The sequence below is a fragment of the Pteropus alecto genome, unplaced genomic scaffold, assembly GCF_000325575.1.
Source record: "Pteropus alecto unplaced genomic scaffold, ASM32557v1 scaffold239, whole genome shotgun sequence".
Lineage (NCBI taxonomy): Eukaryota > Metazoa > Chordata > Mammalia > Chiroptera > Pteropodidae > Pteropus > Pteropus alecto.
This window is the reverse complement of record NW_006494613.1, coordinates 15,856,367-15,872,475: the sequence shown is the minus strand read 5'-3', so window position 1 is coordinate 15,872,475 and position 16,109 is coordinate 15,856,367. Positions and strand designations below refer to the sequence as shown.

Here is a 16,109-nt window from a genome sequence, read left to right as displayed (position 1 = left end):
AATGCTATAATCAAGCAAAATTAAACTAGAAGCCATATTAAATCTTTTATGCTCAGATAAGTCAGTTAACTCAGTGGTCAACAAATCCTGAATAGTTTAGTTGTTAACTGGGAGCTGAATCTAGTTTAAGGCCTAAGAAGGTAAATTAAGACACTCAGGTCCATTCAGGACACTCTGTATTACAGATGAGAAGGGTTGGCAAATAAAGTAAAAAAAAAAAAAAACAAAGGTAATTGTAGTTTTGAAAGTTTCTCCATTGATTTATTGTAAAGCCAGGCACTATACTACAGGCTAGGAATACAGTTTGAACTCACAGAGTAGAGGTTTGTAATTCACATTCTAGTGGAGAAAACAGATAATAAATACAAATATTAGATTATTTAAGTTCTCAGCAGAGACTTAAAATGAGGGTATAATGAGATAGAGACTATCAAGGTGGCTACTTTTGGTTGGGTGGTCAATGAAGGCCTCTCTCAAAAGTTATATTAAGTGAAGATATGAATGATGAGGATAAAGGTGGGTATATTCCAGGCACAGGACACAAAGAGTAGAAAGACTCCGAAGAGGGTATAATTTACTCCATTCAAAAAAGAAAAAAAGTCTATGGCCATGCCCCCCTGAACACGCCCAATGCCATCTAATCTTGGAAGCTAAGCAGGGTCGGGCCTGGTTAGTACTCGAATGGGAGACCACCTAGGAAGACCAGGTGCTGTAGGCGTAAAAAAAACAGCAAACAAACAAACAAAATGAGCAGTACGGCTATATCATAGTAGCAAAAGGGCAATGAGGTAAGACATGAAGTTAAGAAAAGTCAGCGGGGGCTAAAGTTCAGAGTAAGTCTGAAGTTTACAGCAGGTATAATCAATGAAAAGCCCCCAGGCTGGTTTTGGCCTGGGAATAATGTTATATAATTTATAGTTGATAAAAATCATTCCATCTACTGTATGGAGAATTAGTTAGAATGGATTTAGGGCAGGTGAGTAGAGGACAACATATAGGTATAGAAAACAATTAGAAGTTTAATGTAGTAGTCCCAGTAAGAGATGATGGAGACTTGGACTAAGATGAAAATGAAAGTGATGGGGATAGCAGCAGTACTAATATTCAAGATTAATAAAGAACTTGCTATGTCTCAGCATTATTCTAATAACTTTACAAGTTTAACGAGAACATTGAGATACAGCAATGTTAAGCAACCTTCTTTGTCCCAGGTCACAGAAACTCTATCTAGAGAATCAGAATTTGAACTCAGGCAGTATGATTCCAGAACCAGCTCTTAACTACTGTATATACTATACAGTGGTGATAAAAAAAAAAAAATAGACTAACTTGTGAGATTTAAGAGGTAGAAACTACTGAACATTGATTGGATAATATTGCCATTTACTGAGATGGGAAAAGACAGAAATGAAGGTTTCAGAACTAGGGGTGGGGGTGAGAAGAAATTAAGAATCCTATTTTGAACAAGAAAATCTATGATGCTAATAAAATGTCCAAGGTGAGGTTTCTAAGATATTAGTTATGTGAGTAGCAGCTCTTAGGAGATGTCAGGGCTAAAAGTACAGATTTGGGTCATTTGAGTCAATAAATGGTATTTAAATTCACTTAAAAGTACGTATATATAAAAAAACTATAGGCCAGAAAAAAACCTGGGGTATCCCAAAATTTAGACTTAAAGCAGAAGGAGAGTTAATAAAGGGAACTAAGAAGGAACCATCAGTGAAGTAGGAGGAAAACCAAGAAATGTGCTGTAATGCAAAAGAAGAGTGTTTAAGCACAAGTGGAATATATTGAGGAAAGAATGTGATATGAAGAATTCTTTCCAGAAATTTGAATAGAGGATTATAAAAAGGAGTCAATAGCTGGAGAGGACTGCAGAGTCAAAGGATTCCATGATAAAGTTAAGAAACACACGAGCACATTCTGCTGATGGAATGATCCACAGAATTGAAATAAGAGAGAGAAGTGATAATACACCAAAGTAGAAAGGGCTGGAATCTGGAGTACAAATGGAGAAGCTGGCCTTGAATAGGAGCAGAAACAATTCTTCCATATGTAGGAAAGAAGGCAAGGTTTAGGTATAAAGGCAGATAGTTGAGCAAATTTGGTGGCAGAAAAGTGAGAGAATTCCTATGTGACAGTTTCTATTTCTTCAAAGAACAATGAGGCAAAATTACTAACTAAAAGCACAGTAGGATTATGGTAGAAGAAATATATATATACATATATATCTTAATACCATAAAATAATTTGTCATTTAGAAAATATAAAGAAATTTAAGAGCTTTCCACTGTTCAATTATCAAGCATTACTGAAAAGATGTTTCACATATGTCAGCTTCAAATGTTTAAAAAACATAAAAAAGATGAATTTAGAACTGATGATAAACTTCCCAACTAATCAGGTAGTGACAGACATATTTCTTCTGTCCCTTCTAAAGTTGTGCTATATCCTTTTATCTATGGATGCTTATTTATAATTGTTCCTAAATTGTTTATCATGAAAACTAAGAATATTAATTACCATGTAATAGTCATTAGCATAATTTTATCCAGCTGGATTTGTAAAATGATTTTCTATTAGCATTTATATCTATACATAGTGGTTTTAAAGCAAGATTTCATAGAAATTTTCATAGCAATGTAGCACACACAATTTTCATTGTTATATTTTAAAATCATTGTATCACCCTAAGCAACAAAACTAACATGATATTTAACTAATTAGTTGCTGAACATTTTGTGTATTTTATACTTCATACACTTAATAGGCACTAAAAGTAGTAATTTTTACTGAAAATTACTACCTTAATGAAAAAAATTCTCAAGCATTGGAGGCATACTATTAGTAATCTAATGTTTCTGAAAGTATACAATATTAAAAATAAAAATATGAGCACTTGGGCTCATTTTCTTACTAAACAATATTATTTTCTGTAATCAAAAGCTTCATGTAGTCTGGATACATATGATGAGACTTTAAAAGTGGATCTCCTAATTGATCTCTACCTGGACACAACATATCATCAACAATAACTATTTATATCCATCATCACATTTATAGAACACTAGTAAAACGCTGCACTAGATGCTTTAAACACATTACTTGGAATTCACGTGATAATGTAGGTATTAAAATCCTTTTTTACAAGTAGAGATACAGAAGTTCAGAAAGATTTAAGTAAGCTATCCAAGGCCTGTCTGATTCCAAAGCCCACACTTGCCCCTAGACTAGTAATTTTCAATTTCTGCTATACATCAAAATGATCTGGAAAACCTGCGAAAAAAATCAGAAGCATCCCTGGCCCTATGCTCTCGAATTCAGGAGGCCTGGGTTGATGTAGGTATTCCCTAGACAACTTGCTGTCTAACGACACAGCCAACAGAAGTTTTTTTTTTTTTTTGGTATTTTGTCTTTATTAAATAGAGTGTGTTGGGGCATGGGAGGGGAAGGATGGGAACTTCAGAAAGCTCCTTGTGCATAAATTACCTAGGAAGTCAACCAGCTGAGAAGCTTCACTGTAAACTAGAGCTGCTATGAGTGAAGATGGATGCCATCAGGGACAAACAGGAGCCCTCAGCAAGAAAGTTTGGAGGTGAGTCAACTGTATAACTGAATAAGGTTTATGAAGATGACAGCTTGGTAAAATTCCATTGAAAAAGAGACATCTTAAGCCAATGGACCCTGTAAATACAGTGAGTAGAGGTTTCACATGGTAAAAATAGAAATTAGGGGACTCACCACTATATCTAAGGATTAAGTGATTTAGTGACATAGGTAATCCATACTTTCATACTTAATAGGTGTCTAGGATTCTAAAAAAGACCCAGGTTCTCCTATCATTATTTAAAGGTCTAACTTAGTAAAAGTACATTTGACTCAAAAGTACATTTGACTCAAAATCAGTATTAGGAAAATCCATAACCTAGTGTACTTATAATAAAGAATATGATTTAAAAAAACTTGTAAACTACCATTTTCCTGTAATATTATCTAGAAGAAAGGTGAGTCTAGTAGGCATATAAAGGTTGGAGACAAATATCCCTATTGAAAGAGCAATAATAAAAGCTTGATTATTGTTTCTCCTAATATGGAAACTAGCTGTCATGGTTTTTAACTTTTTGGTCATGAAATCCTTTCGGAATTTGATGAGAGCTAGGATCTGCTCCCAAGAAAAATGCATATGCACTCAGAATTGTTTGTGATTTCAGAGTGTCCTGGGAAGCCATCCGTGGTGCAAAGACTTCCAGGTCAAAAAATTCTTTTTTTTTATGGAAATGTTCATAACGCCTAGTAAGATGGGATCAGAGATATGTTTTCTTCCCTGAGTGAAACTTCTCTATATTTATCACTTCTGTTGTGAAACATCCAATTTGTGAGGTTTGGCCAAAAGATAAATTAGGTCATATAACTCCACAGAAAGGCAGACAGTGTGTAATGAGAAAGTGGCACCATTCCGAGAGTTCGAGTGTGCTAACCCAAGTAGAACTGTTATTTTCCTGGGAGGAAATTTTAGCCTGTGGATCTCCAGAGTTATCCAATGATAAATGTTAGGGGGTTCAACTATAAAAAGGGAGGGTAATTTACTATTTCCCTGATGCCAACTTTCAAGACTTTACTAGGCAGGAGAAATGTGCCTTCTTATAACATCAATGTAACCTTGGGCTGCTGAAAATTTCAATAGGTAAAGATGTTTAAAATATCTCCCAGCTCAGTTCTTTCCATAGGTAATCAACAAAGAGTACCTTGTATTATTAATGAAAAATTTCTATGGTGGATGTTGAACTTCAAATTTGGGATTACTGCTAATTTCAGTGCTGTATATAACAGCAAAAGTTTTTTCTCCTGGAAAGGTCTTCTTTATCTGTCAAGATTATCTAGTTTTAAGTTTTAAATTAAGTTACAAATGGTTAAAGCAATAGTGTGGGGAGGGCCATGAGGGTAGATAACATAATTTACACCTTAGTTAATCAGAGTATAGGTTCATCTCTATAGTAGCTATGAGAGAAAAAGACTTTCTAGGTAAATAAACAGGTTAACACAACAACAGAGCAGAATGATTGCATGACATCTAATTTTGCTCTCTTTAGAAGGAATATAAATCACTTTTATGTGTTTACTAAAATGGATTCTTGGTATAGCTACAGTAAGGTTTCCATTATTATATACAGCTGAATATGAAAGAAGAATTACAATATTTTACAGTTTTTATTATAGAAGAGACGTTCTACCATTAAGTCCAAAGAAGTAAAGTGACTTGCCAAGATCATAAACAAATTCACACTAGCTTTTAGAATCCAAATTTCAGAATCTGTCTTCTGTCTAAACACAATTTTTCAACTTTCCACCATTTATTTCAGAGATTTTAATTTAAAATATTAAGCTGATTAAGTGGTAAATGCTATAGAGCTGCCAAACAGAACTTCTGAGCTAAAAAACAGAAGCTTAGTTATGGTCTATGATTCTCGTTTTTCAAGAGAACACTCAAATCTACGACATAAAGTGAAATTTGACTGCGGCTTCATTTGAGAGGACATATGCTGTCGGGCTGCTGTGCAGAAGCAAGTCTGGCAGAGACAGATTGTCCAGAGTTTGCTACTGTGGTCACCTAATCCATTTTCCATAGCATGAATGGATCCGGTTCTATCAATTTGTAATTTTGTGATTATAGACAAGATTCTCATTCTTCAGGTTTATTTCCTTTCTTGAAGGAATAAATCTTCTCACAGGTCTGTGTTTGTTCTCTATTTGCTTATTATTAGAGGGTGGGAAAAGAAAGTCATCTAGGTGCTTAAGTGAGTTGTGAGAGGCTTTGTGAGACCTAAATCAACTAGTTTAAGCTCAGACAAGATGCTGACACTGGATTTTGTAGTTGAGAGATTCAGACGTCTATGGGCAGGAATCTGTGTGCAACGAGAGAACTATAGACCGCCTCCTAATTCAGGTACCCTCCTCATACTCTCCACAGCCCACCAGCCCCTAGCACTGAGCTTAGTAAGGGTTCTGCTGGAGGCCCTTCCCACTTATTATCTAGTGGACTTTTCAATGTCGTGCCTATTAGGTGCTAGAGTTATATCAATTAAAAAACAGAATTCCCTAGCTTCATGGAGCTATGAAGGCAACATACAGGACTTAAATCAGAGGAGTACTAAAATGATCAAATGTGGATTTTAAAAAGAACACTCATATCTTTTTTATATTCTTGTATTATTTCACTTGTTAAAGCACATACCAGTTTTGTAGTTTGAAAAATATCAAATAAAGAGCTCCTGCTAGGAATGTAGAGAGCCTGGAGGATAAACAAGCCAGCTGGGAAGGAGGAAGACTCTTTAAGAAACCTTTGCTATCAGTAATACAGGGGAGAGGTGAGGAGGGGATGAAAGAAGATAATACCAAAGGGAATATAGAGCAGTAAAGATATTCACATGATATTCAAACAGTAACATCAACAAGAGAAATTAATTGTAGTTTAGAAAGGAAAACGTAAACAAGAGAACTTCCAAATATGGGACTGCAGTAGATATTCAAGAGGGATTTATAAACATAAAAAAGGGTGGAATATCAAATTTTATATAATATATGATCACCACATACATTTCACGTTTTATAAAAATATGCACAGAAAGTTCATCGAAATGTTAGAAGTGGTTAGTTTTGCATGGTAGGTCAATCATTTTTTTTAACTCATTCTTTCGTATACCTTCTAAATTTATTAAGAACATACTTTTTTGTACATATTGTATTTTTTGGAGCACATTCATTTCAAAAGGTAGTTTACCTTTATTAATAAAAATTCTATGGTTGTAAAACTCCAGTGAGAAAAAGTGGTCACATGGTAAACCATTCTATATTTCATAAACATATTATACCATCCATAATTACTTCTCATGTCTGTGAGATCTCACTGATTATGCAATTATAATGATGAAGCAATCACCCTAGTTGTGGCGTTTTTTTTCCTCCCCCTATTCTGGAAATTCACTTGCTGAGAGAAGTGACAGTACTTAAAGCAGATATCTTGCTGACAGTTATTTGATTACTCAGTAATCACCGTAGTCACTTATGAATTGTGTGTTCCTGCCATGGTGCTTTTCCACATGCATCTATCTGCATGACTGACTCTCTCACCTCAAGTGTCATCTTCTCAATAACATCTACTATGTTTATCCTAATTATAAGAGTAATATGCTTCTTTTACCACCACCACCACCATAAGATTCCCAATCTTCTTTTATCTGCTTTATTTTCAATATACTTATCACCTAAAGTACAACATAATTTATTTATTACACTTATTGCGTGTCTCACTCCCTAGAATATGGGTTTCTGAGCTCATACATGAATTTTAATTGTTTTTGTTCCCAAATGCATCCCTATCACCAGAACAATCCTTCGCACACAGTGGATGCTCAATAAATATTTGTCGAATTAGCACATGTATGAAATAAAAGAATAAATTAATTAAATAACTATTAGGTTAAAAAAAGGCATACACAATTACTTTACGAATGAATATGAGTCATTAATACTTTTTACTCTAGAAGTCATTGGTTTTCTACTTAAACATTTGAGAGACTAATTTAGCCTATGGGGTTCAACGAACTTCACTCTTCCTATATATCTATTAAAGTTTCCCCCAGATTCAAAAAGGTAAGTTACATAAATCAAATAACTTCTCTGACTGGTTAAATGCATAAAAATTAAACAGTATAAGCTTTACCATAAATGATGCAACAAAGTTTTACTTTTTGTAATCAGAGTTTCCAAACTTTCTCATTTTAAAATGTTCATTTACTACTGAGGACCAATGAAAGAAATTTTTTAAATGCTTAGTAAGAATCTCAAGAATGAGAGGAAACTGACAAGACAAGGGCACACATCCAACTTACATCCAATTTTAAAAGCAAACTACTTTCACTTTACCATGTCTTGTACTTATACCACCATCTGGTGTTTACTGTGCAGAAATGTTATGAGGGCAGGTAATGCAAAAGTCCTTTGTCACTTTGTTTTTTAAAAAAGGTTTAGGCAGCTGGACAAAATGATATAAGCACATGGCTAAGTGAGAGATCTCATATTTAATTTGGAAATATAAAAGTAAAAATTGAGAAATCAATGTGCCATTAGAAGAATAAACTATTTAAATAACTTTCAAATAAGAATACTCTTCAAGGAAAAAAGGACAAAGGCAAAATATAAATTAGTTATTAAAAGAGAAAAAATTTAAAAAACATTCTAGAATCTGTTAAACAATTTCAAAATGCAAAATTTGATAAAAAATAAATTATCAAATAAAGAGTTCATATTTCACTACCCAGGAGATAATAATTATAAGGCTTCTTCATAATATAGCCTTAACCCCTAATCCCTATGGAGAGCATTATAACAAGGCCTTGGCATATTAATGACTCCTAGTTAATTGCATACATTTTATCATACTAGAGCGTGACTATTTTAGCTTATTCACAGTATTTTGTAACTTCTGTAAATTTCTTCACTGGCTAATGCCATCGTCTCTATGTTTACAATAACACCAACATTACTTACACCAATATAGGCTTTCCTGATATCCTAGGATGTCTTAGCACTTCCGACATTGTCTCTTTTGTCTCTTCCATTCTCTCTTCATCACTGGAATCCACAACAAATATTACTCCATAGGACTCGGCATAGTAATTCTTCCAGATTCCTCGAATTCTTTTTCCACCTCCCAAGTCAAAGATGGTGACTTCAAACTTTCCTTGTCTAAGGTCAATTTTGGAAAATCCAACAGTAGGAGCTACATCTTCAGGATACTCTGTTTCAAATGATATATATAAAAAAAAATCTTTAGACTTTAAATTAAAAACAATTTAACTTCATAATTTAAATGTCATAAAGAGTATCATACTTTAGTACTAAATGGAATGTTAATTATTTCCTTACAAAATAAGCATTATATCTAAGCATACTGGTTCAGAGGAAGAATGGATACTATTAAATATCCATGCATGTAGGAATTCCTGTCTGTTTTTGTTTTTATTGCTATAACCCCATCTACTACAATAATGCCTACCATATAACAGGTACTTAATAAGTACCTGTAGAATGAATAAATAAACTTTTGCCTTTAAGGCTATTAACTCTCCAAGTTACAAACAATAAAAATTTCAACCCTGTAACACCACAGACATCCCCAGGGACCATTACAACTTGTGTGGAGTTATAAAGAAAATCTGAACATTTACAGAATAGCTTAAAAGAACTGAACACAAGCTATGAAGAATAGGACCACTCTTTTTTAATTAACTGAATTCAAGCTATAACTGGAATAGACTTGTGAAGGCAGCCGACAAATATAAAGAGTAGATTTAATTCCTACAGGAACTTGTTTTGGATGTTTCTATAAATTTATAATTGAATTTTTTTTTTTTTTTAACTTCTGTATATGACAACACAAAGAAGGTTCAGGATGTATATAACTGCCAAGGAGTGATAATGACAAGATATTAAATGGATCACTAAGGTTCAAAGAAGACTTGAACTAGAAGCTGGGCTTAGGCCTTAAAGCTAAGGAGGATTTAGACAGAAGAGTTATCTAAGTAACAGAAATGGCAAAGGCAAGAAGTATGAACAAGTTGAACACTGTGGTTGGAGCAAACCCTTACAACTATGAGTGCAGATTGAAGAGGGTTCTGAAGATAGAGAATTGGGAGCCACAGAAGGTATCTCAGCAGACTGATAATATAATTAAGTTGACTAAAGTAGTGCTTTAATAAGGTTCATCTTTGCAAAAATCTCTAGAACTGGATGGAAATGAAAGTGATAGCCACTTTTCAGAGAAGTATAAAAATAAAAAGAGAAGAACAGAAAGAGAGACATTATGAAAGAGTAATAGAACCTGGTGACTCAATAGTTATAGAGAAGAGTTCAAACTTCATGTTTGTCCTTCCATTCTCTCTTCATCTCTGGAATCCACAACAAATATTATTCCAAGGTGCTTTGCTTACAGCTGAATGACCACAAATTACATGAGGCTTTTAAAATTTAAATCAATTAAAATTAAAAATTCAGTTCCTCAGTTGTATTAACTACATTTCAAGTGCTCAAAATAACATGGGGCTAGTTGTTCACTCTATTGGACAGAGCCAATAGATAACATTTCCATCACTGCAAAAAGCTCTAGTGACCAACACTAGTTTAGAGGGTCTTATTCCACATTCAGTAATCACAAATTATATTTGCTATTACAAAGACTAATTCGAAAGGCATTAGCTTCCAGACTCAGGTGTGACTGAGAAACAGACGTGCAGTATACCACTCCCTGTCAGCAAGCACTTGGGGGCAGTTCACATACACAGCTCCTACAAAGTTAACAGAGACATTACGAGTCACATTTTTGTAAGACCTCCCTTATTTAGACAGAGAAAGAGCAAGTTTAGAAGCAATATAAAGCAGTCTGATATTCCAAAAACAGGATTACACTAGTCATTTAAAAATGTGAATCTAGTCCAGGCCAGAACTGATTTCCACAGTTAAAATAGGCTTGAAGTCTGATTTAAGAGATACCCCCAGGACATTATCAGTGAAAATAAATAACTATGCTAGAGTAGGAGTAAGAGAACTAACATGTATGGAACACTTTCTCAGTACCAGGACTTCGTCAGGCATTAGGATGCAAAGGTAAATAAGATAGGGTTGCTGTCTTTAGAGAATACACAGCACAATACAGATAGAATATTAATAAGAATAGCACAAGAACCTATATGTTTCATGAAAAAGTCTAGAGAGGTTAGTGTGAAGGTATTATGGACTGCATGTTTCTGTCCCCATGAAACTCTTATGTTGAAACCCTGACCCCCAATATATTTGAAGGTGGGGCCTTTGGGAGGTAATCAGGTTTAGGTTAGTGATAAGGTTTGTGAAGCCCCCCATGAAAGGAAAAGTGCACAAGAGAGCTTGTTTCCTCTTTCTCTCCTCCACCTGAGGACACAGTGAGAAGATGGCTATCAGTAAACCAGGAAGAGTGTCCTTCACCAAGAATCTGACCATGCTGGCACCGTGATAACATACTTCCAGCTCCCAGAACTGTGAGAAATAATTTGTTGTTTAAGTCACCCAGTCTATGGTATTAACAGCCCAAACTAACTAAAACAGAGAGCATTGTTTATAGCATTCTGTTATAGCAGCCCAAACTAAGATAGAAGGCATTCGTGAGGAAAAGAGTAAAGAGGAAGAAGGGGTGAGTTATGGTATACGAAAGCTTCAGAGACAAGTGAAATGGGAGTGAAGTCTTAATAGCTACAAAATTATAACAAAGAAAGGGAAAAAAACATTCTAGGCAGGGGAGTAACGTAAGTACAGATAAAATGATGGCAAGATTCCCAGGAAAGCAATTCAGATTAATTTCTTCAAGGTTACACAGTAGGCAGAGCCAGGAATCAAATCCAGGTCTTCAGGACTTTAAAAGCCTGTTTCTTTTGATACATGGAATACCCTCCCCTACTTCTCCATTCTTTTCTCCAGTTCCTACTCATGATTCTGTGTTTCAAAACTCAAAACTAAATGTTCAGGTTACGACTTTCTCTAAAAATCCTTCTCTGATGATTCCTTCCTACTTCTAGTATAATTTACACCATCTATCATAAATTCTGTCTTCTTGCTGGGACCTATGTCTGCATCCTTAGCATTCAGCACAAAACATATAGTGGCTCAATATTACACTACTAGGCTGCTAAGATAGCTGAAGCTGCTGTCTTTACATCCATCCTTCTTTTTGTCCTTCCATATACTTATCCATCCATCTATGTTTGTAAACATTTATTGAAGGCCTATTTAGCTTGGGCATCATATAAGAACCAGGGATACAAAGAAATATGGTCCACAATCCTGAGAATTTCAGTAAAGTATATGTTAAGACAATCTCTAGAGAGTGTAAGATAATATGAAAATATATGATCAATAACTACTTATTGAACAACTGTTATATGCTAAGCACTGTGAAAGGTCCTAGATATACAGATTAATAAAATCCATCTTATCTTACAGAGCTCTTACACAAAGTTAAAAAAAAAACAAAACATATATAAACAAATAAATACAAAAAATGAAGATGTATTAATATCCAACAATGCTAGGGGCCAATTTAGACAAAGAACTTTCCCATCTAAAATACCAATAGTTCTTTAGGAACTATTAGGAAGAAGCATTGAACAGTCAGAGAATCCTGGATTTTTCAGCTGAGCACATAGCCTTTTAGGATAAAGAATATAATCCCTGGTCTATATGGCAGCTAGGAGTGGCTGCGAGAACAGGTTCTAAGAGTGTGCTAGTAGTGTATAGGTTCTAGGTAATGTGCTGGTGGTGCACTGTTAAATGTTTAACTCAAGTTGGGGAAATTTGATATGTAGATTTGCCAATTTCCATGGTGTAAATACCCACACTATAGCCAATTTCCAACAACCAACATGAGGTACCTGAAAACAGAGTTGGTAAGAGATGTGCCTATTTGGTTCTCACTAACTGATATGAGCCAATAAGCACAAGTAGGAGCCAGCTCCAGAACACCACTGATTCTAGTCAATGGCAAGTGAGCTGCAGTGATGCAGTGGCTTCTGGTCATACACTTAAAGCAAAAGGGGATGGCCTCCCCTTGCCCTTTACCTCTTCCTTCTTGCTCAAATGCACATATAGCTATAAGCTACCTTGGACCAGTGAGGCATGGGAGAACACTTGGAATGGCAAAGCAAATAGAAGGAATTTGAGTCCCTAATACCATGAAGCTGCTATGCCAGCCCTAGACTACTTTTGCCTGCATTGCTATGAGAAAGAAATAAACTCCTGTTTTGTTAAGCCACTGTTATTTTAGGTCTCTGTTAGAACAACCAAACCTATATCCAACTAATACAATCATTCTGACAGCTGTGAAAAAGAGAAGTTGATTGAAAGAAGTTAAGCTCAAGACAGGAAAAGTACTCTTATATTAGGAAACTATAATAACATTATAGATGAAAGACAGTAGGGATCTGAATTTAGACAACGGCAATGTTGTTAGAGAAGAAACAGATATATGTAAAAAATATACATCAAAAACAAACAAACAGAGAAGAGCCAAGAATAAGTTGAAGAGTAGAAGCCATGGGCAAAATGTTTTAAGAACTCTGCCTTCTACAAGTTCATGGCCTGAACTGAGACATCAAAATGAGTAAAACTACCCTTTGGGAATTTACCATCTGGAGAGGTGAAGAGATACATGAACAAAAGGGCAATTAAGTAGTGACACAAGCAGGTCTAGGTTAAGAGCAGGCCAAAACAGAGGAAGTTGTAAATTCTCCTGCTGGTGGTGGTAATGTGTGAAGGCAGCAAGTGATCGCAAAGGACTTCATAAAGAAAGAGACTATATGACAAAAATACATCTTTAGAGATATGTAGATATTCTATCTTTAAAGATAAGTAGATATTCTCTAGTAAGACAAGTGGGAAGAGCATAAACAAAAATACAAAGGCATGAAAAGGCTCAATTTGGAAAACTTGAAGTAGTTCTACATAACCGGAATTTTTTTTTTTAAAGAAAAAAGGTAAGAAATCACTGGGGTAGGCTGAAGAGTAAATATGAGATGAAGAACAAACAAAGAGCCAGAGGGGAGCACAATGTTGAAGGCAGCTTTGACTATCTGTTCATGATATGACATCTTGAGCATTTTCTAAACTTAGATAAAGAAACTGATAAAGGTAGAATTTGGAAGAGGAGGGGCCTAATGGAAAGAGAATATTCTAAGTACACACAACAAATGAGATGATCTGATTAGCAGATTCTTAGATTCTGCTCCCTTTAATGTGAGACTATGAAGAAATGGAAGAAGGGAAGATGTTTAAATAAGGGGTGATGGCCTGTAGGCCAAATCTGACTCACCGCCTGTTTTTATATGACCCTCGAGCTGAGAATTTGTTTTATATTTTAAAATAACTGCAAAAAAAAAAACCCCAAAAGAATAATATTTATAACATCAAATTTTAGTGTCCATAAACAAAGTTTCACTGGAACATGACCACGTTCATTTGTTTATATACTATCTATGGCTGCTTTCAAACTACTATATCAGATTTGTATATTTGGGAAAAAGCATATGGCCCTCAAAGTCCAAAATATTTACTATCTAGTTCTCTACAGAATTTTGCCAAGCCCTGGTTTAGATGATGACAGTGAGTATATGGGAGGATATAACCTAGGAGATAGCATGAAGGGTACCAAAAAGGCTTTAGAAGAATCTGCAGACAACAATAAGTCATTTACATCTAATGTTACATAGTTAAACTGGGGGTGACGAAATGTTTTTCTCCAACAGCAAGTTTTGTAAGGTGTTAATTTTCTTTCATAATCTTCCATAAATAAAAGTTCCTTAACTATTTGTATGCATGGTATCTTGTTGCAACATCCATTTTTAGAAACAAATACATGTCAGGCTTTCTCTCAATTCTTACCGTTAAAACGTCTGGTTTGTGCTACATCATCTGGGTACACAAAAAAACTCACTAGCAGTTACTTCTATATTGTAGACCAAAGCACTGATTAAGACTAAATAAAACCATCCAATGAGTTGTCATATATATGACATAAAACCCTTTAAGGACACAGAGGACCTATCTTTAACATAACTCCAAAAATTGCATTTCATATTGAAAAAGAGAATCAAGAGATGTCAAGATAGCTATGCTGGCTAACTATATTTCTACCTCCATTTCATTTAGTTGTAGCCTTGTGATTAAATTCAGGCTAAGAAAATCTAAGTGGAACTAGACGGGTATCCTTAAAGACAGGGGCAGGTTTTTTTTTGTACTTTTTCCGTCCTGCGGACTAGAAGACAGATGTGATCCCTATTACTGATAAAAGACCTCAATGAGCCTCTGCATCTTTGCATTTATTCAAATCTGAAACATGATAATAGGCTGGTATTATTAAACCTGAGTCTATTTACCACATTAGCCAAAAGTATAGTAAGACTATAAAGTAATGGAGTGCACACTATCTGTACTCAATGAATACGTAATAAAGCAATTTAAATAAATAAATAATTCAAAATAATTTAATAATAAATATTTTCAGCTTACCTCCTTGGATTCCCTTTGCCGTTGCCGTTTTACCAGCATTATCAAGTCCCACCATCACAAGAGTCACCTTTCTTAGAATAAAAATTTTAAAATCACTTTCTGAATTAATTCAATATTGGGAAAAAATAAAAGCAAATTCATTCATTCAAGCAACACTAAAGGAGCATCTACTATATACAAGACAATCTGCTAGATAGTGGGGTAAAACGATGAATAAAATATATATTGAAAAAGTAAAATTCATGAAGAATTCCTTTCAAGCATCATCCTTTGTTCTCTAAGCCAAAAAGGAGAAATTATACAATAGATAACCCAAAAGATAGAAAAGAAATAAGAAAAAGGAAAAAAAAGAGAGAAATGGAAGGAGGGAGATGGATTCTAACATATGAGTTATTTATCATGGCTAAAGACTCAATTTTCCAGTTAACTGAATTCTAAGGATTATTGCAAATCTGTTTTTTCTTGTGAAATTACGTAAGAAAAGAATTCTAGATACTACTTGTGTGCTCAATTGTTTTCAGCTATGTACAGCACCTTATCAAGTATAAATCTTTAATATAATATAGTAACATGATTAATAAGTGCTAACACATTTTGAAAGAGGTCTACAATTATAAAGCTTAAAATGTTTCTGATGATATAGCTAAATATCACAGAGTCAGAAAAAAAGTCTAGTTCAATTTTACAACTGAAAAAAAATTAAGCCCAGAGTCATAAGACAATGAGTAGGTTACAAAGTCAGAACCAGAACCTAATTCACCTAAATCCTAGGAACTTCTTAAACCTGGGACAGGTGTAAAGGAACGCACCTATTATACTGGTTCTATTTACTTGATGATTCAGTCCACCACTAAAGCTCATTTCTGTTCCAGGCTAAACCACAGTACAATATAAGAGCTGAGACCATCCATTAACATCATGGATTTCAAAGGGCCTCACTCCAACAGGGTAGAGTCAGAGTTTCCGCCAAGTACAGTTATTCTTCACCGGCAATCATCCCAAGAAAGGTTAAAAAACAAAAC

At 34.7% G+C, this 16,109-nt stretch overlaps 1 protein-coding gene and 1 pseudogene across 3 annotated transcripts in view; one reads left to right on the top strand and one right to left on the bottom strand.

The window, feature by feature from the left end:
• Nucleotides 1-16,109, bottom strand: part of ARL13B (ADP ribosylation factor like GTPase 13B) — a 63,973-nt gene that overhangs the window by 33,335 nt on the left and 14,529 nt on the right. For 2 of the 3 annotated variants that reach the window (XM_006926251.3, XM_006926252.3), the window contains exons 2-3: nucleotides 15,088-15,158; nucleotides 8,548-8,797 (exon numbers count right to left, since the gene is read on the bottom strand). In XM_006926251.3, the coding sequence (XP_006926313.1) occupies nucleotides 8,548-8,797; nucleotides 15,088-15,158 (321 nt within the window). The remainder of the gene's footprint in view (nucleotides 1-8,547; nucleotides 8,798-15,087; nucleotides 15,159-16,109) is intronic. The other variant, XM_025042502.1, reaches the window with a different exon arrangement.
• On the top strand, nucleotides 600-718 carry LOC112474480 (annotated as a pseudogene).